At 43.2% G+C, this 25,242-nt stretch overlaps 1 protein-coding gene and 1 long non-coding RNA gene across 2 annotated transcripts in view; one reads left to right on the plus strand and one right to left on the minus strand.

The window, feature by feature from the left end:
* The window catches only part of LOC124302881 (uncharacterized), a 116,264-nt gene that overhangs the window by 16,054 nt on the left and 74,968 nt on the right, over positions 1-25,242 (minus strand). Inside the window, exons 10-19 of the mRNA XM_046759450.1 lie at positions 19,529-19,744; positions 17,682-18,028; positions 15,597-16,176; positions 15,087-15,502; positions 14,860-14,989; positions 14,297-14,761; positions 14,001-14,174; positions 13,288-13,428; positions 11,635-11,740; positions 3,348-3,529 (exon numbers count right to left, since the gene is read on the minus strand). Coding sequence (XP_046615406.1) covers positions 3,348-3,529; positions 11,635-11,740; positions 13,288-13,428; positions 14,001-14,174; positions 14,297-14,761; positions 14,860-14,989; positions 15,087-15,502; positions 15,597-16,176; positions 17,682-18,028; positions 19,529-19,744 — 2,757 coding nt within the window. The remainder of the gene's footprint in view (positions 1-3,347; positions 3,530-11,634; positions 11,741-13,287; positions 13,429-14,000; positions 14,175-14,296; positions 14,762-14,859; positions 14,990-15,086; positions 15,503-15,596; positions 16,177-17,681; positions 18,029-19,528; positions 19,745-25,242) is intronic.
* On the plus strand, positions 9,085-11,202 carry LOC124301848 (uncharacterized). The gene is made up of 2 exons (XR_006907568.1): positions 9,085-9,392; positions 9,820-11,202. It is a non-coding gene; the product is annotated as an uncharacterized LOC124301848 (long non-coding RNA).

The raw sequence follows: 25,242 nt of genomic DNA on the forward strand, positions 1-25,242 counted from the left end.
GCTAAGGATTCAACTTTTTTACCCTCTGTCCTCTTCGTTCGAACGAACGCTGCCTGAGCGGCTCGTTGCGATCGAACGAACCTTCGTCGCACGGCACCTAAAAAAGGGCCAATATCCTACCTGTCCGTAGATTTCTTAATTACTTTCGTATAAATCAAGGTATTCGGATTTCTTATCGAACGTTCTAAAAACGGGTGGATCCCTGGAACGGCACCCTTTTCCGAGTTTTCGCTCTTTCTCCACTTCAAATACCTTCAAATGCCGTGTCCCTGTAAACTGAACGAACTAATCGCATCGGCACGTTCAATTTCCATGTCGACAATAACCCGGTAGTATTACGCGTCGCGTCATAGAGACACATAACAGCCACACGGTACCCGATCAAATGCAACGCAAGCCTGTTTGCGGATGCGTGATGCGCTTGCGATATCTGATTTCAACCGCGCAAGGGGACTTGCCAATACGCAGATGACCATGTCCGACATCGATGTTTGTATTCGGAGGACCATTGGGTGTTATTTCTCACCTAATGTGATATTTGGGAAAAAATAATATGTTTGTAACCGTTTTTTTACATGATACGGGTATATTAAACCAGACGCGTGTCCGCGAAACAAATTTTACACCCGAAATTGTTCCGAAACTAAAGCTTGGGGACGACGTTCCAAAACCAGGTTCTTCGCGTGATGTGCTGACCTTTCCCGCGATTTGTTGCAGGTTTAAAAGAGGCCCAATTGCCGTTTTCTAATACTTCATAGTGTACAATCAGCCATAGATTCTGAAAACTGTACGATACTTTTTTCATTTCCTTCCATTTAATCCACGAAAACGTGCCTAGGTTCCTGTTAATCAGAATCAGATCTTCGAATCCTGAAAACTTCCTATTAAAAAAATACAGTCCTCCGTCGAAACCTTGCGATTTTTCCTGCAATTTAAAGTAAAAAAACTCCACGAAGCGAATAGTTTTCCGGTCATCGAGTGTTTACCGCCGGGCAGCGAAGGCCGAGGTCGCCGGGGGTCATAAGAGGGCGAATAGTAGTCGAGAGGTCAGCGATAGATGGCGAACAAAGAGATACCGATGCTGGCACGTGAATGGGGACGCGGTTTTCTGCGTTTCGCGACGGACGGCGTGTCAGCGATGCATAATGCATGGCGTGGAACGACGTACGCGGGACGGGTTTGCTCGCGCGCGCGCAATCGTCGGGCGCTAATACATCTCGATGATAGATAGAGCGCATGTGTTTGGCCTCCTCGGCGAGGTGGTGGTGGCGGTTCTCGCGAGAGGGTGGAATTTGCGAGGGTTGGTGAGGCGCCGGCGTTGCGATTCTGGGCACGTCGCCGTCAGACGGGCGGACGGAGGGCCGGCCTACGTGCGACACGGCTACGCTTTTACGCTCTTGCTCTCGCTCTCCTTCCCCCTCCGCCTCTCCGCCTCTCCGCCTCTCCTCCTTATATCCTCGTCTATTCGCCACCGTCGCTCGGCTCTGAACGGGAGGCGGCGAAACTCCGCCAGAGTCGCGGCTCTCATTTCAATATCTTAAGAAATATAAATTTGCCAAATTCCTCGGCGTCGAAATGCATTTCATCGACTCGAGAATCGGGGAAAGGAGCGAGAAATGAAGAAAGTTGGATGACGTTAGGAATGGCAGGTGAGGTATTAAGTACGACGTGGTAGAAATTTCCGGAGAAGTTCACCGATAGGGGCTAAAAACACTTCGTTGGTTACTTCCGTCGAAATACGTATGAGAGTGATCAATTGGGTCTCGATAATAGAATGCGTCGTTAACCTCGAGCAATCTGATTTCTCCATCATTTTTATGTTCAATTCCTCGACTTTCGGACACGATTATACAACCTTATAAACACGTTTGAAAAAAACAGAGGGAACTTGACTTCCTAAAACGGACTGAACTTAATGTAATCAATTTCAGCAAATCTTATAAATCTATCAATTTGGTGTCTAATCATTAGCTACCGTATTATAAATTCTAATCAATTAATCACGATCAACGAACTCTAGCTGTACTCTCGTGAAACCGGAGGTACGGTAATCACCGAATGCACGGAGTTCAGGACGCGGCGTGTAACATAGATCGCATGTTACAAGTTATAAGGTAATACCGTCTGTCGGCCCTCGAGACGTTGGATCGAAGAAAGGAGGAAAGACGTAGCTGGCGTCGGCAACGGAGGAATCGTCATTCGCAGACTGAGCTACTTGGATCGATGCGTCGGTACATGCCGGGACTTTATTACGTCAAGGGAACAGAATTACGGTGGTAATTTAATTTCATCTGGTTCGTGAGTTAAGCCGCGATGATTGTGCAAGAGATATTGCCGATCATAAAAGTTTAATTAATAGTAATAATTGTAAGAATTTTAGTCCTAAAACTGAGTTCATGTTTCGAAAATCTTTCCAAAATTGCATCCTCTGCAGTTTAATACAATCGTGTGGACCAAAATTAACAGATCCTTGAATCATTTCGAGTCAAAGTTCAACGTTGTAAAGTCGAAGCACGGTTCGCATAGGCAAAATCCGATACATGAGATGATCGATCACCTCACGAGATGATTAATCATCTCTAGTTCTCAAATAAAGATATACTTAAGAATAAAAGAAAAAGAAAAACGAAAAAAACTCGACAGCGCCTGATTACTATTTTACCTACGACAATGCATTTCTGCGTGATTGCGGAATGTAGAACTTTGCCCAGAGGTTTTACAATTTTGTAGTGACTGAAATAAATGGTACTTTGTGATATAATACTGTTTTCATTTGGGCAAGATAGTGATAAGAAGGGCTCTTTAGATACGGGTGAATACAAGTTGTGATCTAACGAAGATACACAGAACAGACAACATTGTTATCAGGCCTATAATTTCGATGAAACGTACTATATAATAATAATATAAGTTAAAGCTCGAGATATAAAGGCCAGAATAGCGACAAACACCATGTACATATAAATTTGCTGAGTTTAAAAATAAAAATGAGCTCGCAAGTCACGAAATGGCCAATGATATCCGTATGCATGTAGACGTCCTACGTGAACAATTTAAACACATGTTGGTAAAGAGTAGAATAATTTAACGTGCTAATATTTGTTGACACTGCATTTTTATCACGACTAACTCTGAATTTAGCGATGACCGAAGTCGTGAGTCAATACAGACAAATCTTGACCGAAAATCTCTTAATTCCTTCACAATCTTCCGACAAAGGGGATAATATTATGCTGCTCTTTCCCACATAAATTGATTCGCTGATAAGACCGCTTCAAAATTACCGTAAAATCGTTGCAGGTGATAGCACGCGGTACTCGTAGAAAACGTAACACAGATATACTTACAGTGACCTGGTTGATACGCTCGTCGAGAAGATGATGCTGATCGAGAACAATTTCGTATGAAAGAAGTCTGTCGTGAGCAGCTCGGAGTTCTACTCGGACAGCTGCCATGTCCCGATGAAGGGCAGCAGCTCTTCGCGCTTCCTCAGCGCGGGTTGACAGCGACTCCCAGCGTTCTATCAGACCTGAAATCAAGCGAGACAAATCGACTTTTAGAATTCGCGTCTATGTGGTAACGAGCGAAGTTCTTAAAGCTACAGCCGCGAAGAGGGTGCAAAAAATTACCCATTTCGCAACCCGCGATCTGATTCGCACTCATCGCGCGTATGAAGGTGTGTTAATCACATCGAACCGCGCGTGTTATAAAAATCTAGGTCTCAAAGCGTCGGGATTTCGTGCTCGACTGTAGGATCGACCACGTAACAAACTCTGCCGACCATCCCAGATCGAGCTTAATTCCAGTTTACGAAGCACGTCATGCGATGCATTTAGACTAATTGAGACATGGAATATATCTTTTCAGAGTACATGCCGCGCCTTCGCGTCCATCACAACGGCTGCACAATTGATGGATCTTAAATGAGCAATGGACACAAATCGAAGATCGAGAGTACAATCGGCGCCTAAAAAGAACGCATCGGTCTCGCATGTAAGGAGAAGCGAAAGTGGGAACAAGTCGGAACAAGGTCAAGGGAGTTACTGTTTACGCAAGTGCTGCAAGCTCACCGGGGAAGACGCAATATCACATGAACTTAATCGCACTTTATCAGGAGAACGCGTTCCACTGTTCTCATCGATCGGCAAGATTCGCAAACGAGCTTGCAACGAGGTGCAGCTAATGTCGCGAATAACGAAAGACGGAGAGCAACGTCACCGAAATCAAGAGTCGCGTACTCGGGCCGACTGTCAGTCGGCGTGTGGCACACATACGGCGACTGCAGAAGAACCGACCGCGGTCACCACGAGCCTACATAGAACAAGTCGAAAGTTGATTTGCTTCGCCTCCCTCTCACCAGCTTCTCGCCGTCCTATCCCTCTGTAGTGGCGTCTTTGGTTGTTCGTTCACTCCAGCCAATTTTACACCGAGAATCCTCGGGTCCCTCTAATGTCACGGTGTACCGCATGGTCTAATAACGCGTTTACCTGCTTCTTCATTCAGCAAAGAGCAACGCCGTACCGAACTTCTACCTGGGCGTGGAACAAAGACGATACATTTCCCCTCGCAAGAGTCAAAGGCCGAAAATAGGCCGGAAAATTTATAGTCGCAGAAGAGGATAGGGAAAAGAAAAACTGCATTGCCAGACCAACAACAGATTCATCACTCTTAACGGTATCTGCAATAATACCATCGTCGAATTGTTGTTGAATTGGTTCGAAGCTTCAATCGCGGGTCTCGAGCGGACGGTTATATGTCTTGAGACGCACGCGATCGACCTTGGTTATTCCGGACGTCAAGTATCCCCTGATACTGTATCTACTTGTACTTGATTCACGGAATCCAGAAGCGACTATTTATTCCAAGAACTTGGTTATCTTAATAGCTGTTCCTACGAACAGAGCTCCTGAAATTGTTTTTACAGCTACCTAGCCTCGAACCAGACTTTAAAAAACAATGAGACTAGTTTCCAACGGATCTTGAAGTTGACCTGACCACTGAATATAAAAGTAAGGCTGAATCACAAGTTGCACTTTTTCTTCGTCATGCTGGTCGGTAGAAAACACAGGAAAAACACACTTGCACGGTGTTGCAGAAAAAATTCACTGCTCTCTCTGAACGAGAAAATAATCTTCACGGCACGGCGATTCTTCGCTAACCAGGAATTGCTGAAGAAACCGAGTGAGGCAAGGTATCGGGATCAAGACCGTTAGATAAACTCACTCTTGACGTTATCTGATCGGTGACAGAGAATGAGATCGTACTGACTGGCCGATCTGCTGCGCGTCAGTCTTCCAGCACTGGGAAACCAATCACTACCGAACCGCCTGTGCGAAGACCGGGAGCGGTTCATGACCATGGCGCAACGGGTACGTTTGATGGTCTGCTTTATGAATTATGAGCCCACGAACTTCGGGCCGTCTGACCAAGTTCGATCGGACTACTTGCCGACTGTGTATTTCTTCAAGTTTAGAGACTTACTCCGGTTGGATTCTGAGAGAGCTGAGGGGTGGTTTAAAAATAGGCCAAAGAATCCGACGATACCTTTTTAAAGCGGGACCAGATAATTTCGAGTCGACGAACTTGTATATAGGTATATAGCTTGAAGGATATAAGGACCTTGGATTTAAACTCACGGAAGCCTTGCAGCGTGAACCTTTTTTTTCGTGTTCGCACTATTTTTGGATACAGGAAATTTAAACGTGGGAAGCTTGGCTTACATCTCGACGCGTGGGTGGGACAGTTTGCATTCCAGTTGTGCGAGATCGTGGAAGAGAGAATTGTTAACCACGTGGGTGATACACGGTGTAAATCGTTCACGAAACGAAACTATCGCCACCAAAATAAATATTGTGTTTAAATGATTTTTACAAGCTTGTTGCACAAAGGAAAATATGCCAATTTATGAAGCACTGAAACTCTGACAAATTTACTTTGTCTGATAACAATCAAACGTGACGCTGCATAGCTCGTACAGTTGGTCGCTGTAATAACTGTATATACTAGCAGAAATTAGAGGAACAGGGCGTGGGATTTTTGAGCACAGCGTAATGCGACGCAACGGATGGATACAGAGGAAAACGAACGAGAAAGACGCGGTATCGCTGCACGTAAACGATTAAACTCGGTGGCAACGGGGAATGACATTTATCGCGTGCTCTGTGAAAATATAGAAAGGATTTTCTTGGGCAATCGCGTAACGCGGGCGTGGAAATAAGAAACCCACTGCATACATAAAATGGGTCACTCTCTCGTCACAACTATAAGCCTTGTACAAAGTAACACGGTTCTAATCGTTGAACGAGGCCAGATTCAAAAAGTTCGTCTCGGTATTCTTCGTTTGGCTCGTGAGAGCTTTGCCGCTTTGATTTCTAAACCTATAATTCTTGAATAGAACCACTCTTTAGAAGTGTTCAAGGAGTTCGCTAGAACAAATCTACATACAAAAATTGATTCCAAGCACACGACGTGAATTTCGCTTCAAATTAATAATCCGGATACATATGTAGCTGCAAATAATCCAGTGGCGATAATTCAAGGCTACTTTTTACCAACGATTTTTATTCGACTTGCGAAAAGGTAGCAGAACTCTATACCGCAAACCTAACAGCGGCTACGTACGTAGTATATACATATACATGTATTTCTGTCTATGTGTATTCATGCATGAGCGAACAGCAATCACGAACGGAAAAACCACCGCAAATTCATTTTCGAAACAATTGAAGTATGAAGGGCGCGCTATGGCTCGGAATGGACTTTGTAATCTAGCAAATTTGTAACTAGCTAGCTCCCGTTATTTCTGAATCTCTAACCCACTGCGTCGCGAGGATCGTGAAAGAGTCCGTTGCACGAAACGTCGTGTGTGTCGGCCGGGGACAAGAAATATGAAAAAAAGCGCCTTGTAAATGAAAACGGGGTCATACAGGAAACCGTACGAATGTGGGAGCCAGACGGGTCGAGTTGGCAAAACGCGAACATGGGAAGTGCTCGTTGCAGAAAATAAATCGCCCGTGTCATTTGAAACATGCGCAAAAACTCAATTCGTAGATCCGCCATACAACGGATTAATGGATACGATGTATAGACTAATCGCAAAAAGCGTATTGGGTTCGATTTCAGTATCAACTTCTTTCGGGATCGAATTGATCCGATGGGCATCGCATCGGTATCAAAATTTCCACAGTAAAAAGTGTGCTCCATAATGCTCTCGTATCAAATTGTTACCGATCGAATCATCGAATTGCAAATTTATTTGCGATTTCTCGTTCACGCCGTCATTTCCTAATCCAAGGCGCAATATAATTTTCCATCGGCATCGGTCAATGCCGTGACTTTTTCCGTTATAGGTGGGATTTTACTGGCGAAACGCGCAGGTACCTGTGTTATTGCATTCCCTGCAACACGGGAATATATTATTACATGCGCATGCACGAATAATCCTTATTACGCACGAATGGCATTTAACAATAATTATGCAAAATGCACACCTTGCTAATACCTACTTTTGTGCAAGAAGAGTGGAACTAATTCCAGTTTAACTCCAGGGACTTTCCCCTTCCACGAACCCCGAGGCCACGAATTGTCGTATCCTATCCCTGAGGGGCCAAAACGGGTCTGCAGGTACTCGAAGGAAAGTAAAGAGAAAATGCAGCAAAGAGAGTGGTAGGACGAGATTATTGCAGGTGAAGTGAGCTGATCGTTTAACGGATCGGGTCAACGGGCAAGATCAACTGGACAGTGGAATAAAATGCAGGATTCGAAAATCCCATTTGAAAGTTACAAAGAATTGCGAACCCGTCGCATTATATACTGATTCGGATTCCAATTCATCGCCATTGTTTCATCAGAAACTTGACACGGGTGAACGACGACGTCTGAAATGCAAATTGTTGTCTTTCGAAGATCTATCCAACTGCAAAGGTATGCCCATCTATCAAATATCGAAATTTTATTCCGAGGGCCTTTATTATTTTATCGCATATGCCGCGGGATGAAATCCGATGTATAATTGATGAACCGCTGAGATAGCGAATCACTTAACAGCCACGTGAAAGATAACCAGCGGACTGCCGTATACGAGCTATGCACAGCGACAGCTCGACAAAATTGATCTATCCGATTGCTTTAAAAGTCCACCAACGGGATCCATGGGTCAGTCAACTTCCGGTGAAACGTTCGTAGCTGTGCCGATTTAGCTCGCTCAACGGGAGATTATTACTGCCTGCAGCAATCATCGGCAATTATCGTATTTAGCGGAGGGTGCGTAACGTTCAATTAATCATATGAACACACGCGGAAATCTGGATTTTCAATTCAGCCCTTGCGGGGCGTGCGGAAAAGTCTCGCTTTCACGGGATAAACTGGCGAAGGAAAAGTAAAAAAATAGAGCAAAGAAAAAGAAAGTTTCAAGTCCAAGTCGTGGTATGGGTCCCTGGTGCGTCGGCATGTTAACTGCACTTAACTGAATGATTATTAATTTCCGACTCGCGAAGCGTTTGCGTAATTAGAAAATTTACAAGCCAGTTCCGCTTTCGTGCGTTCCCTCAGATGTATTTATTGTTTTATCGGCTGTAATTTCGACCCAGTTGCCCCCGCGACCGGAGAAACTGATGCACCAGAAAACGAAGCACTGTCTCGAATTTTCGCCTTAAAGCAATTTGTCCCGAAGTACTATTTTATATCCAGGCATTAGCATCTTCGGAGAGACTCTCACTTTATTTTGCGAATACGCCGCCGTCACCTCGGTTCACGGGCCGATAACCTTTCGAATATACGAAAAACTTTCACGACTCGCGGCAGAACGGGACTAAGTTAAAAAAATACAAAAATGCAGTTTCAAAGGTGATCCAGAGACTGCCGCGGTGAATCTTTCGATTGTCATCAACGTGATATTAATTTCATCCTGAATTTGAGTAAACTGGGACAAGTACCCACGCATAAAGCCTGCGCGTAATTTATACACAACTGGTCTTGCGGTATGCAAGCGTAACATCGCATGACGCACGGCAATTATGCAGCAAGTCGTACTTATAACCCACCCAAGTGTACGTTACATACATTCTACAGAGTGCGTGCAGGTATCAATATTTTCCGATGTTGTTAAATCGATCTTGAATACGCGTTTATTCGATAATCAATCATCAAGCCGCCTGCGCACGTATCTCTAATCAACAAAGGCCTTCCGAGTAAGCTCTAGCGAGAATCGTACCAATAATAATCATTACCGCGTGAATGTAGATTAGAACGTGGAAGAATTGACAGTTGTAGGTTGAAGACATACGCTGGCCTGCAGAAGAAACACCTAACGGAATTACGTAAGATCAGCTGTTCGACTTGGCGTATATATACCAACAGAACCAGTAACAGTATATTTAGAAGAACCTTGAGCAGTACGTATAGGTATAAGTGTGCGCGCAACGTGAAACGAAATTTTTACAGCTGTCGTAAAATTTGAAAACACACGAAATCGAATCGTTCGAATAATTTTCAAACACAATTTTAATTCTTATTAATAGACACGACCCGTTCCATTACATATTAATCAAAAAAATAAACCTTGAGGTATAAATAGCCATGAAAATGACATTTTTACTATGACGTAACGAAAGACAGGAAAAAATTCTTCCAATTACTTAATATCACTAGCGATTAGCATGTCCGCTGCATCTACACGGTAAATTTCCATCGACCGTCCGATGGTATGATGTTTAAAAATAAAATAAAAAAATAAAAACAGGACTTTCGTAGAACAAGAAACTCGGAGCTGATCATACTGTGAATCCGACAAAGTATAACGAATTGGAATTGTTTTGCCAGGAAGAAATACGTACAGCTATGCTCCACCAAATCCGCCGCAGTGATGTCAGTCTGCACAAACATCGTCATCCCTACATTTGGCTTGTTGTTACGCACGACACGCCGATACACCAAAAGCGCGAATTACAGGTAGAGGTATCCGCGATACGTGGTTGTATCGAAAGTGCAGACTGTTGGGTATCGCGGCAAAAGTAACGTGCGACTGCTCGCGGGCAACGCAGACGAGACTCGAGTCCCTCAAGTCGTGCCACTCCGACTCCCGCGGCTTATAAGGAGCGGCTCTGACGGCTCGGAACGCGACGCTGGCCACCGGAAAACTGTCGCAAAATGCTGCAGAGGTGGCAGGTACTTCGGTTTGTCACAACAGTATTTTTCGATGCAACATTCTTTATTTACCTACCTGTACACCTTCAACTGCTAGGCAGTGAGGAAACAGGCAAAATAGATTTTTTCCTCATTGGAAATTGCGTCGCCCGGTATTGAGGACGGATATTTTATATTTAACGTAGTTGTGGAATGATCAATGCGAAATTAAGACTGTCGTTGATAATTTTTTATTTGCATCCAGACGCAGTCTGTTATAAAAGATTAAATGACAATGATAATGGAATTGAAATGCGCACGAAGATAAGCATTTTTCATGCAACGAACGAGTTTGTGCGGACCTATTAACAATAAATCCAATTCAATGATGGCAGGAATAAATATTTCTATTCCTGATTGCGGACGCTTTGTATTGTTAATATGGAAATTGTGCTGGGATTGTAGTAGATAGAATAAATATGTAAACACTGTTGTAGCAAGCAAAAATTAGTCAACATGTATTTATCGAGACGTAAGAAAAAAAAAAAAACTACGAAAAAGGCCTTACCGTACGAAGTAAGTGTACCATCCAAATTAATATGTATGTACAATTTTAGAACAAACACTGTGTCTATAGTGCTTGATAGTGCTATGTGAATTAGGAGTAATAGTTGTGAGTTTTTTTGTTTTATTTTTTTAAATATCGTCTCGTCAGTGTTCAGCAAGAAAACAAAACGGAAATTATAATACTATGCAAAATTAGTTCTAAGAATAACCTACGTTTATTGCTTAAAACTTAGGTTTGAAACATCATTTAATCATGTACAAAATTCTAGGAATGTAAACGAGGATGATAACAATAATAAATTAGAATAATACGAGTAAATAAATCGAGGTTCAATACACGCATAACACAAGAGACAGATATACCCTCGCATATATCTACCTGTATTAATTCAGATCACAACAACACAAAACAAGCCAATACAAAGAACAAAACAGTAAAGGTACAGTTCTAAAAATAAATGGTTTCGAAAAAAAACAGTACAATAATTCGTACCACTACTTAAATTCAGTTTTCAAAAAAAAAAAACGAAAAACCGAGTATAAAGAGCGGACAATAAACCTTGTCAGGTAATACTCGTATAAAGTTAGGACCTACTCAATTTAGAATTCAATGAACTCAAATGAGAGATCAGCGACTGGTTTAAGAATGTACATAATCACGCCCATTGCTCACATTCGTTAGCTGACTAAAAATAGATTCAGCGTGGATGATACACATAGATGTATAAATTATATGCCGATATCCGCGGAGCGAGTAAATACTATAGTTTAGCTTAGACGGGGCACGTTACGAATCGGTATTTTACAAGAGAAATAGGAATACAAGACCGCTAAGGGCGGTTACCAGTAAGGCAGTTGCGTACGATAGCAGTGTGAACGGAAAGGGTGTGCGGGAGCGAAGCTTCAGACTCGGGTTCTCATTCTGTATCTGATTTTGATACTTACTGCGAATCTGCTTCGTGTTCCTTTCCCCTCTCAACGCCCCTCCCGCCGCCTCCAGAACTGCGCGTAAACATCTTATGTTTTCCTTGCAGGTAGACTCTACTTCAGCCTGAAATGAAACGATATATTTATAATTGAAAACAACGATTACATGTCAAGTGCAGAGTGATGCGGGACATGACGGAAGTTTGCTTTATTAGTATAATGGGTTGTTCTTCTTTTTATGCGAAATGAGGCGGAAATGAAAGCAATTAAACTAATTTTTATCATGTTTATTCAGTCTGTATTCAACTCACAGTAGTAACATTCAGTTTATGCATGTTTTATCAAATCTATCAATCTACGATCTGTGAATGAAAAGTTCGTATATGTACACAACCTAGGCTGAGACTAGAATTCGAAATTTTTAGTTTTCTTGTTGTTGATATTTTTCTTGAAACTGTACTGCTTTTGAACAGTTTTTCGCAAATTACACGTGAAATAATAAAAATGAAATAAAATCTTGCAAATTTAGATGAATGTTCAAGTCAAGAGGTAAAAGAAATGAACTACTTTTAATCTCGATACATCATTCGGCTTACTTGCACCGAGTATTTAGGAGTTCAAGTAATTCAACAGCCGTTTTTCTTTACAAGTTTATGCAAGTTTTTAGTAAATCTTAAAAGCTGTTGATAGAAGGAATAGTGCGGATGATAGTGATATAGTTATCGGTAAACTCATCGACGTGCCTAATGATCACGTTTATATCAAGCCCGACTGAAAGTATGTACCACAAAATTTCGGAACCTCGCAAGCTAATTAACGCACACTTATAATCAAACATTTGTCGAGGTTTTCAATTTTAAATATTGAATTTTTCTTTTTTTTTACAGCTTAGATACATGCACGGCATTCAAACACACTTAATAATTTACAAACAGATCTTGTTTCGACGTTTTTTCCAGGTTGGTTGATATTTAATTCATGATCCACTGCATTACAACAACCTTCAAAGAACAACCTTGAAGTGGCAGTTTAAAGTGCATGATTCTATTATCCTTTGAGAACCAGTCTTTGCGCCACAATTTCATTTCCGGAAGCTGCTAATAACTATTCTAAAGCCATGCCTAGCGTCAAATACGCAGCATGCAACTGGTTACAAAAGTCAAAGCTAATCAAGCAAATAAATTTTGTCGTAAAGTCAGTACTTAAAAGTAATCGTTTTAAACATACTGATAGCTACAGTGGTGAAAAATAGAAACTAAATTGAATATTCCAAGAAATTTTATTGGTTTATTACCAGTTAGTGATTAAAGTTTGTTTTTGAAATGAAACACAAGCCAGGAACCTACCTTAGTATTATTTAAGGCATTTTTTGGCGAGCCACTGATATTGCAATCACGGTATACCAGCGCCTTGCCATGCAAATCCTTTAGTAGCGAATTCGTATAATCCGAATACATGACTCTAATGCCTACGTCGACAAAGGCTTCTCAGTTTTAGTATCTCACCAGCGGAATGAATAGCACGCGGTAAAATCTTCGAGCATACTTTGATCACGACTGTTTTAACTTTGCAAATCAATAAAAACTTTAAAGCAATTGAAAGAAAACTCCATATGGAAGATAGAAAATTGCGCAGTGAAGAACTCGTATACATATTCACGACGATACGTACGCAGTCGTCGTCGAGCAAAAGGGTGCGTGTTGGTCGCGACAACAACCCTTCAGAAAGAACAAGCTGTGACTGCGATTTTTCAACCAGACTACGAAGATCCTCTATGTCGCTGTCGCTATCCTCGTTCGTTACTCCGAGTCCCTGTAAAAATAAAGTAAAATGTTTATTATTTCACTGTTGGTGTGGAAATACATGACATTAATTTTTTATCCAAGTATTTGGTAATTAAATTGTACACGTTGTGGTTGGATCGGTTTCTGCCGTGCCAGCGATTACGTAATGAATTTCTAGAGAAAATACGATTGGTAACCGTGGCTGGGACACGGATGAATCGTTCCTCGACAAATGTCCCTAATGGAGCTAAATTGAGCTTGTGATTATTATGACAGACTAAATGGAATGTCTGATAAATATAAGTACTGAGGTATGGCACCAAACAGACAACCAATGTGTGTGTAAAATTTTATTGCCGTATTTTAGTGAGTAAAATATACTCATTATTGATAGTAAATGTATGTATAGGTATATATGTATATAGATATTTATAAGATCTGTACCAATTTTCAATTGTATAACGCATTTATATATATTATGCAAATAAAATAATCAGTCGAGACTAGGTATGTACCAACGTAATTATGCATTCACAGTTGACGATATCACAGAAAAAATATTGATATCTGATCTAGAACAATCAATAAGAAGAGACGTACATGCTGCTTGCGTTTCCTCGGCAAAGGCGGCGAGACATCTCTGCGTGCGCTCAAGCTCGAAGCACAATCGGATTGACTGTCAAGAAAGTTTCTGTAGTCATCGCCGAATTCGAGAAGACGACGGGCTGCTTCAGAGTCAGGCGCCTCACTGTAGGGCTCGCTCATGTACTTTTCCTAAAAACAATTTACGCCAATGTTGAGCATTTTCATAATCATCTTCGAGTATAAAGCAATCAAAATAACGTGAGGCAACCGTTCGTACAGACAAACTCAGCCGTCAGATACATCTGACTTACCTGATAGTTATCCCAAGCCTGTTCCGAGAACGAGTTGTTGCTGAAGCTGTTCTTTTCTACATCGCTGTCGACGTTTATTTGCGGAATACTCAGATCGGTACTGAAGAGTACAGTGTCTATGAGGTTTCCCTTGAGTGCAGAAATCGGCAGCCTGGCGGTCGGGCAAGGTTCGTCCTCAGTCTCCGAGGTCGACTCGTCTCTCCTGTGATAATTGGATCTGGCTGGCGGGGCCGGATCGCTGACCGTACTTCTCTCTAATGACAATTGCTGACGAGCTGTTGAACCCGAAAACGAACCAGACTTGACGAGAGTTGTTGGGCGGCCATAGCCGTCACGCGCAACAACACGAGCTCCACGAATCGCGCCACTCTTACGCGAAGAACGCTGCTGGTTTGAACATCCGTCACTCCCCGCTGAATGATGATTCACGTTCATGCTGTCCGAACCGGATTCACTCTTGCGACCCTGTTGGATCATCACGTAATTTCGCCGATAAGTAATTAAGGTTTTTTCAGAGTACCGATTTGGTAGCTAGAAATAACGCCACTATTTTAATTTCTCACCAAATGCTTTTTGCGCAGCTTGATCTTCTTCCTACGTAAGGAACTGTTCTTGGTCGCACTTCCATCCAAACCAATCATCGTTTCTTCCAGCAGCGTTGATGACGAATTATTGAACGCGGCGCTCGAACCACTGAAATGAAAAATATCGCAACTTTAGGTGTCTGATTAGACGACTAGCGAGGAAATCAGTTTTTCATGAGCGTAAAAAACCAGGAAAAACCCCTCACCTAGCATCCAAAGAACCAGATTTCATCGGCGGCGAAGCGACAAGCTGATGCAGAGCTGATTCAGAGATGGAAAATTGTGATATCTGATCTTTGCTTCCTTCGAGGTTTCCGCCATTACCAATTTGGGATATGCAAGAAACGCTCCAGGGTCGCGGGCCGTTTGATTTTCGTTTTATACGCATGACAACCTTCGGTGTGCTTGAGTCGGTTGGCAAGTATTGCTTATCGTTGACGGGAGTTTTGTCGTAGTCGGTTACAACCTCCTGCGAAACGGACTGCGATACGCAATCCAAACTGCCAACAAATTGTCGATAGGTTGCCACGCTGCTCTGCAGATCCTCCGATGATTGCGATTGCTTGTCAACGTCCGATTCTCCCGTCGTGCATTCGCCACTCGCATCACAGCTGTCCAACGCCTGAAAGTGAAGTGTAATACAAGCAAATGAATAAAATTGCTGTAAAAACTATCGACTAATGTCTCGACGCGGAAAGTCAAGATTCTTGTCTCACCTGAGACATGGACTTTTCCTCGTTCGGTAGAATGACGTTGAGTTTGAGCCACTCCTTGATGCGGGCATACTTGGCGCGAGTGCTAGCCATGTTCAGTCCTTGCTGATTGAACATCAGCGGAGGAAAGATCCTCGTGCCTTTGCCCGCCTTTCCATCAGGCGACATATCCTCTCTGACGAGATCCTCAGCCTGGCTAACCAGTCTTCTGATGCACTCTTTGTTGTTCATCATATCGTCCTCGCTGTCCTTTCCCAGTTCGTCGTCTTCTTCAAAGTGGGCCTGATCTCCGTTGCAAAACGTCGCGTTCCCGTTAACGTCGTTCGACATAGCACGAATCATCGTTCTCTCCTCCACACGGGCCTCCTCTCCAAAATCCAGACGAACAACGACGTTGGTCTTTCTTTGCTCCGAGGTGAGATGTGGCTCCGTTGACCGCGGCTGAGGCGTGTAGGTCCACTCCTCCTCCGAAGAATCATCAGCCACCGGCGACTGGTTGTCAGCGCCACGGCAGTCGACCTCCGAGTCGGTGTCCAAGTGCTTGAAGTAGAAGGTAGCACAGTTCTTCGATTTCCTATCGGACCTGAAAGTTGATCAAACGATTGTTATAACTTTGCCGAACGTCGAAGCGAAGGTGACTTTCTTATGCCAATCAATAGGCTTGGCATTCCTTCCACGAATATTTCTTAAAGATAATTCACTGTTCTCTCACAGAAACGTAATATATACTGATTAAAAGTGCCATATCTGCAACAAAAGCGAATTGCTTTTTCACCTAGGTGACAGAAAAAAATTATTATCCGCACCTCGTAGTTTAGGCAACTTGCTCTGTGGGGCGTAGTCGAAAGTTGACTAATAGATGTCTGGTTTTGAGCTTCGTTACCGGTAGTGTTAGCAAAATATATAAGCAATTTCAAATATCGATATAACTTGTTTTTACCCGTTTTCATAAATTACAAGCATGTCGACTGAGGCCGTCCGGAGATCATTTATGAACTTTGGGACGTTTTTTTTCTTTTGACAAAAGTCTATTTGTTCACGTGTTCAAATACATTGAGGCTCCTTCTCCGACTTTTCAGTCAAGATAAGCGATAAACTACCGTTGCGCATTTCTAATAGAGAATAAAAAAGATTATAACTAAAACTATTCCCAATCAATATGTCTCTCATGATCTTAACGTGCCACGAATTGCTCAAATATTCCACAAGTGAAAAGTAGTTTGATCATGAATAGTTTGAAAAGTTTTTTCGAACAGACAAAAATCGCGCAAATTTTCAATCTGATCTAATAATCTTGCATTGTTTCGAGTACACCCACACATTTTTCTGTAGTGAAACTGAATGCCAGAAATAAACAGAATATTTATCACTCACTTTCGGTTTGATATTGTTAAAAAAAAAAAAAAACTACGACTGTGTTACAACATGCCCAGAAATCATAAACTTTAACAAATACAAACGGCACAAAAACTCGGATACTATTCGGTTGAAAGTGGAAAACTGTATGCGTCCAGATCTAAGTATAGACCTGCGGCTACCAACGATCAAGATATTTGTGCGAATGGAACATGGCGCACAACTAAACACTCTTATCTCGACAGTATATATGACTCGTTACAGATAATTTTGTAGCCGACAGTCGGAGGTATTTTCCCTATCATCTCTACCTATACGCTGAAAACCTGGCCCCAATAACACTACCAACATCAATTCGGTCTTATCTGTACACAAGGTTACCTTTCGTAATCGCCAGAAATGGACAAAATGCCCAGGTTCGAGGGCCCATTAGTCTAGAGTCTATTTCCGTTGTGTTGCGGTGTAAAAATCTACATGGAAATTTTTGCCTCGCGCAATGTTCCATCATTCGTTTTGAGATGTAACCCAATTTCCCGCAATGGAGTGCATTACAATTAGATACAAACCAGCGGTCGGACTCAATTACGATTTAACACTAATTCGATAACAAATTGCAATTCCCAGCTTCCTTAAACTCGTATCGCTCGTCTCGAAAGGGTCTTCGCCTGGTAAGCCAATTATCACGCAGCAAGTGTACATTCGTTAGATTGCAATGTCCGCAGCGATACTTACGTATTGAAAAATGCCGACTCGGCCATGGCTCGGCGACGTCTTGGGCTATCGTCTTCCATGCTCATTGGAATCTGGGAAGACGAGAGGTTGACACCGTTGACGATGCGTCTGGCGCCATCCACTTCATCGCACAGATCTCGAATCGGGTTCGCCGACGTGGGAGCGACAACTGGAGTCGGAGGCATATCGTCTCGTTCTTCTTCACTGGCACCACTTTCCTCGATGTCGCCGTCCTCGCCGCGGTCTCCTAACTCCACCGAAACTGCACGCCCGCCAACGATATCCAAATCTTCAGGATAATCGACCGTCGGCCTCGTGTCCATTACACAGAGCTGATACAGCTCATCCTGTCCAAAGAACGACGGTATAAGCATCTTTCGTAGATTACATTTACTTTTTCTGACACGCTGGCATGGGGCGGGAGCCTACAACCTGAATTTGGACGGAGATCCAGGAGATCGAGAAAAAAAAAAAAAAAACGAAGTGAAAACAGCGAGGGAGAGAGAAGTAGGAGCGAACGCGTAAGCAGCGTGGCGTGGCTGCAACGGCAACTGAACATGTATCGAATCGCTTGTTACATGGGATATACGGCTTACAGACAAGAAAAACATAGGAACGGAAAATGTATGACAAACGTAACGCGACACGCTTGCATGAGGGAATAAAATGGCATTCTGCTTTTTAGACACCGGGATTCCCGTCGAGAAAGAATACAATATACCGGTCCAGCAAAGGCCAACGATTCCCGAATGGACTAACGACGTAGAAGAACAAGTTCGGCAATCGCACGCCATTCACGATGCCGCTTCGCTGCGAGTACATGTATATGTGTACAACCACGCTTACCAAAATTGCTTGAAAATTTCCAACACGTATGTGCATTACCGAATTTATCAGCTACAATTTGAATACGCGCACTTGTACACGCGGCATCGTCATTGAGCAAATTTACGAGACACAGCGACTGTCCTTGTACGGTTTTACCTGTAGGCAGGCTCCTGTAATAACCGAAACTCGCAAATATACAAGGTGACCCAGACCTATTTACCCTGTGAAAATCTGCGACTGAAACTTTATTTCATTTTTCATAGGAAATTTGTCGTTTGCGCATTACGGCCGTTCGAAACTCGCCAATCCAATAGCATCCGAAGGGTACATAGTCCTAAGTCACCCTGTATATAGCAGTTCGCGCTTCAACGGGCGGTGAATTTATATTTGCATATAACGGAAGTCCTTTGTGCAGCACTCAACACTGAAAAATTTCACGGCGAATTGACGAAAATTTTTGCCGGCAAAACATACAACAAGCGTGATGATCGAATAAAATATGTCGTCAAAATGGCAACTTATACATACAGAGTGACCTCTGACTGTTCTTTAAAAATGAACTCTAAGCATGCAAAACCAAATACAATATGTACGATGACGCGGCAATAAAGAAGTTATTAAAGAGAGTGAAAAAGAAGCGGCGTTTACAGAACCTGAGCATCGAGTATGTATATGTATAATGTGACCTAGCACAGCTACATTCATTTCCGCACGTACTTCAACGTTATCCGCGAGATAATTCCCGCTGGTTTTGCGGTTGCCGATTCACCGCGACCAGTTCTTACTCATGCGCCATTTTAATATTACGTCATCATACCTCGTGCCGTTTCGAAGACTAACAATAAATATAACAAAGCTCGTATTAAAAAGCGTCAAAGAGTACTTTTTATGGATTCGACTCCAATATTTTCTCAACACAGAGGCATTGTCCTCTCAATGGATATTTCACACCGGTAATATACCCTGGAATGATGAGACTTCGTTGCAAATATTGTACATTAATAAAAATGACAATTTACCTCGAAGTATGACCCATCGTCGGTTAGCTTGTTATCGGAAAGCGCGTCGCTGTCGGATACGTCCCCCCCTGACAGTCTGCTCTTCCGTGGAAAAGTTGACCGCGTCGATCTTCTCGAGGAGCTTCGCGATTCGCGTGATTGCCGACGACTCAGGCGCGGTTGTTTCGTGACCGGCTCCTCGTCGCTATCACTGCTGCAGCGACAAGACACGGGACTCTGTAAGGCAAAAAAAAAAAAGCTCAGGGTTAATTTCAAGGTGATTTTATTACGGCGAGATTTACTCGACTGAAACGAACAAACACTGGTAAACCAAATCGAATCTTTCGTCAAGGAGTTCGTAATCTAACGAAACTGATAGGAAACAACGCGCTATGTTATAGGGAAAACGATATTCTGTGATTTTTTCATTTTTTTCTTCACAAAACCACAGAACGTCACTTGTTGGCACTAAGCTTGCGACATTACTTTCAACGATGTAACTCGGGCGTTGACTTTCGTTGAACGGAAAAATATGTATAATAAATTTCACATTACGAAAGAATATAGCGGAAGGGATGTTGTAAATTTCCGTACCGATGGAGTGCGAACATTGTTGAACTTCCGATACTTCATCGCACCGCAAGAGTGTCAATGTATAATTTTCTAGACGAAGTGACACCGAGCCCGGTTAGTTGGCATTTAAAACCCTAAACCTTGCTCAGCTTGAATGCGACCGGAACACGAACCTCTGCCTTCTACCCCCTCTGCCTGTCCGCTTGCTTGCTCAAACTTTTGCCATTGGTCATTTGAGGCTGAATATCGATCAGCGTCGAGCAATAACTCTTTTCGTGGGAATTATATGTGTAGACTGTGTACATAAAAATAGTCGTCCAAATGATTATAGATAATTAATCCCGTTGGTATGGAAGAGTTTTCTTATTATTTCTGGCGATAAGTCGAAAAGATTAGAGTAGCCATAAAATCTAGGGGCTTGGAACACTTGCTAGAAAGCACTGCAGTATGTGAAACAAGAATAAACAATTTTGAGCTTTGAAAAAACTTTTAGAAAACTGTACAGACGCCGACAATTTCCCAATGCAAATACATCTCAACGTGCGTAATATAACCGATGAATTTGAATTTTTCTTTTGGAAAACTTCTGACTTTTTATGACAAGCGCAAAGGTCAGTTACGTCCGAGTACACGAGTTTGCACGCCACGTTTCAGCGCGTAAAAATTTGCACATGTATTCGCAAGTTGAGCAACAACTAGTGTGCACTAGACCCTGACGCTGCTATCATGATCGCAACTGATGGTCAATACATGCATGCATGTGTTTTACTACAACACAATAAAATCAGCTAGTGTAATTTGCGAAAAAAATTTACAGTCGTATTGCGAAATTTGACATCCTCGGAGATAATGTATAGAGAAATCTAAATTCGTTTCTTCTAAAAATGTCAAAACTTATAGAGACCCTTCGTCACGTGTAAATAGTACAGCCAACTCGCTCGAGCATCTCGTAGCTTAACGACCCATGGTCAGACCTCCCGTGACGTCGATCCTGGCCTGCAGTTCCCCAAAGAGCAGGTAAGAATCCAAACTTGCTTTCTAGGGTGGTTTCGGCCCACTGCAATGACACGCCTACGAGGTCATATTTCGTTGCATCTCACCCGACACATTACAATATTGCTTCAAAGATTAAACTTGATTTAATTACTGGCAGGGTTTACGTGCCTGCACAACTTTCTAACAATTATTTATTTTACGAGGCGTGCTTGTATAATTCCTTTCTCGTAGCTGCAAAATTCTCAACTTACAACAGAATTTTCTGCATCACCCGTTTGTACGCGCCGTTATTACTTATACTTCTTGGAATGGAAATTTCATAGGTTTTCGATTTCTACTCTACAAACATACATGCACACGTAGTGAGGAAAAATTAAGCAAGGCCTATCGGAAATCAGACTCACCGGACATTTCATTGCGTGTTCGTGGCCACAGGCCTATTTTTAAATGAGGATGCGTCATTGTTAAAAACAAATTTTCCTATACTGTATTTTCAGCTAACCCGAGTATATAATATGCACGTAAGGTTTCAGAATGAACAGCTTTTGCAGAATCCTTGCACAACTCCCAGTGAAGATCATACACAGAGGTTCAAATGCCTTTCTGGTGAAACTAGGAAATGAAATGAAAATCACAGTTTGTCACTTGATTCTCATTCCTTGCACGATTATAGAGAGCGATACAAGGTGACTGTAAATATTTGAGATGCAAAGCAAGTTTACACTTGAAACGGTTTTGAAGTGGCTGTGCTTGGATATTTTAAGCGAAATGAGAATTAAGTCAATTTTCCCGTCAGTGGTAAGACACAACTCGTTTAGAAGTGCGTCCGAGTGCGTCCTTCATCATCGAATAGCCAATTCAGAAATAAGATGGACGAAGATTGAACGAACAGTGCGTACCTCGTGAATCAATGCTAAGTACCAAACACGATGAGTATGATACATGTATAGGGTACCTACATAATTGGTAAAGGAGACAACTGACTTCGCGGCTAATGATCAATTATATTGTTTCCAATCGCACGATGGCCGCAGACGTTGGTTTGTTGCGCAAAGACGAAACAAGATAACGCAGAAAGCATGGTGCGTTGGCGGCACGGCGCCGACCTCGTCACGCATCCGTAATCACGCACCCTGCAGATCCACGAACTCTCTCACGCACAAAAAGTGCACGACCAACCCGGGTTGGACTCGGTCCGCTTCGGTAACGTTCGGATCGGTTCTAAAGGTCACTGGCTCCGTCGAAGCGAACGAACGGTTGGACCGATACTGTCCATGGATGAAGACGAGACGCCGGGGACTCGTGAGATGAAACGAAGGGGGGACGACGCCGATCGCCACGACGACGCGACGCACGTGTCTTCGAGGAGCGATCGCGACTCCGTCGAGGACTGCACGGTATTTTTGGATAAATGCGTTCTTCCGCACCGCCGTACGCACGAGGCGACGCGATGGTTTGTCCGAGGTCTCCTGGGTCCCCAAGGCTCGAAATAATACCTCAAGGTTGTCCAGTAATCCGCTCGAGAGAAAGACGCGGAAATAGAAATGAGGCGGGATTCGAGTCAGCGGAAATTTGAAGATCGCACGATATCGGTGGAGGGAGAAAGGAGAAATCTGGTCATCGAAATATTTCATCTCTTGTTCGTTGGGAAGCGGGGGGCCAAAATTTGTGCCGCCGACTTATAAGGCCGCGCAAGAAAGTGGATGCACGCGTTATTCGTGAGCTTAAGGTACACCTTAATATTCATGAAAATTAATTTATTTCATTTGGTGCATGGAAATATTATCATAAAAGTTAATTTTATGCGCACCGTGGATGTACAAAATAGATAAGTATACTTAGCGTAATAACGCAGACGGAGAAGTATCGGGACATACGTCATGCAAGCTTGCACGAGGCGTGGCGCACGTTTATCGTATTTGATAGCTAACCGGGCAGTAATCGAATTCAATAAGACCCAGGTATAAGGTAGGCAGGTAGGCAGGTGGGTACGGCTATCGAATTACGTCGAACCGAGGAAAATCGTTAATACCATAACGCTTAGACCTGCAGCGACAGAGACGGAAGGCAAAAAAAAATAACTAAATAAGACGGCGTGCAGTGTAACGTAGGTGAAAACGGACACACGCGCAGAAAGGCGCACGTCGCGTGCGAAGCCTTACAACTAATTATCTGAAATTTAATCCTTATCCCGCAAAGTGTGCAAGGTACATACATACATACGTACATACATATGCGTACCCACATCGCACGCGGCACAAGCCTGTCAGTTAAGATTTGAAAAAAACGCTTAGCTATACACACATATAATTCACCCGTTATACTCGGTGTCAATTTTAATCTTACGTAAGACGACGCACTGCGCACACACATGTACGTCAGTGTACGAGTACTCTGGAATAATTGCTTAAAATTAGACCCAAGGCGAGAAGCACTCCCGGTCATCAACAAATACCTAACTACTCTAATGAAAACAATTAGAGATCCAAGATGGCTAAAACGCGGGTTGTTTCCTGACCGCGACGAGTCACGGAGCCTGGACTAGTTTGATGCTGTTTTAACGAGACACCCGTACCGTAAACGGTACTCAATCATTCGAGGAGAGTAAAGATGCTAAGAACCGAGATTGATTTTCATCGTGCACTGTTGGAAGAGTCGTTCAAGAATCCACACGCACACGATCATGCCTCTGAAATTGTGTCCCCAGTTTCGTTGGATCGAAGTATCGGATGCCTGCAGACCATCCAAGTGGCGAAAAATTCCCGCATGCAGCGTCTCCGCAACTTCACGAAGATATCTCAAGTATTTCGTGTAGCCGGGCAATGAGGCCGAACCGTAGTCTCGAGTCGGGCAAACAGCTGGAACGCCTTGGAGTAACAGATACTCGTGGCAGCTCTGGTGACGAGGGCACCGCGAGTGAACCGAACCTAACCCGACCGAACCGCGATCAGTAGCCTGTCCTCGGGATCGTAACAACGCGATATACGTACCTAGATCGTAACGCGTGATACCTTCTTGACGCCTGGTGGACGGCGCAAAGTTCGAAAGCCTTGCGAAGCCCCGGCTGACAATTCCCGCTTACGATTAGCTACCTATCGGTCCCCCGTTTATTCGAGACATGTTTATTAGGCTACCGACTGCCGCCAGACACTCGCGATCCAGTTCCAATATCAATCTAATCACGCTTCGAGGTGTAAATTGATTAGTGTAACAGTTGCTCGGCTACAATCCAGTTTCACGTCACGCTTCGGCGTATCCGTTTCCGTGCCTTGTGAGTATAATGAAATATAACGTACGAGGAGCTAATCGACGGCGAACAGCTGCAGCTTCTCCAACACCATCGTCAAGAATTATCACCTACATCGGAGATCTAATCCGGTGTTATTCATTTGTTAAAAACTTGACACGATCTGTGCAGACAGTGTCGTTACCCTTTTGCATTAAAAACTTCTCGTAGCTACTACTTGATTTTTAACAAAAACTACCCGAATGCCATTAACTTCGGACCGTTACACTACGTCGTTAAGTTTTCAACGCTTATTTCTATTCTCCTGCGTTACAATGATACGTTTCTAGGCTACAGGTCGGCTCTATACTAATTTAACCATACAGGATTTCCAGGTACAGCCGTATCTCAAAATTGCGGTAGAAAATAATAAAATATTTTACTACCGAAATGATGTGAATTCTGCAAATCGTTCACGCACCGTTTCGCACTCCACACCACCTGTTACTACACAATTGCAATGCGCTTATGCGTTGACCTCAGGAATCGACTCGCAAGCAACGGTCTAAAATCGATGAGAGAATCGTTTCGCTTCTCGTTTACTTGCAACTTCAACAAGTTTTCCGATCGCCATTCACCGACAAGTGACATTCGAGTAGAATTAATTTTGCCAAATAGTTAAAGCGAAATACTCGGTGACACAGGATTCGCATCCTCGCCGCATTCCGGGTAGGTACAATTTCTTCGCTTCCCTGTTCAAGTTTCGAGGGGGACAACGGCCACGGTATAAGACTTCAGCCTGGTCGGCCCTTATTATCGTCCATCAAATCTGAATGCCGGGCCACCCGTGGTTCCAATCAGGTTGAGATTGCGAGGGACCCCGCCTTGCTTACAAGCACTTACATCGCGCAGCTCACGGCCATTCTGCTCCGTCACCGGA

Source organism: Neodiprion virginianus, chromosome 4, assembly GCF_021901495.1.
Source record: "Neodiprion virginianus isolate iyNeoVirg1 chromosome 4, iyNeoVirg1.1, whole genome shotgun sequence".
In the NCBI taxonomy this organism is placed as follows: Eukaryota; Metazoa; Arthropoda; class Insecta; order Hymenoptera; family Diprionidae; genus Neodiprion; species Neodiprion virginianus.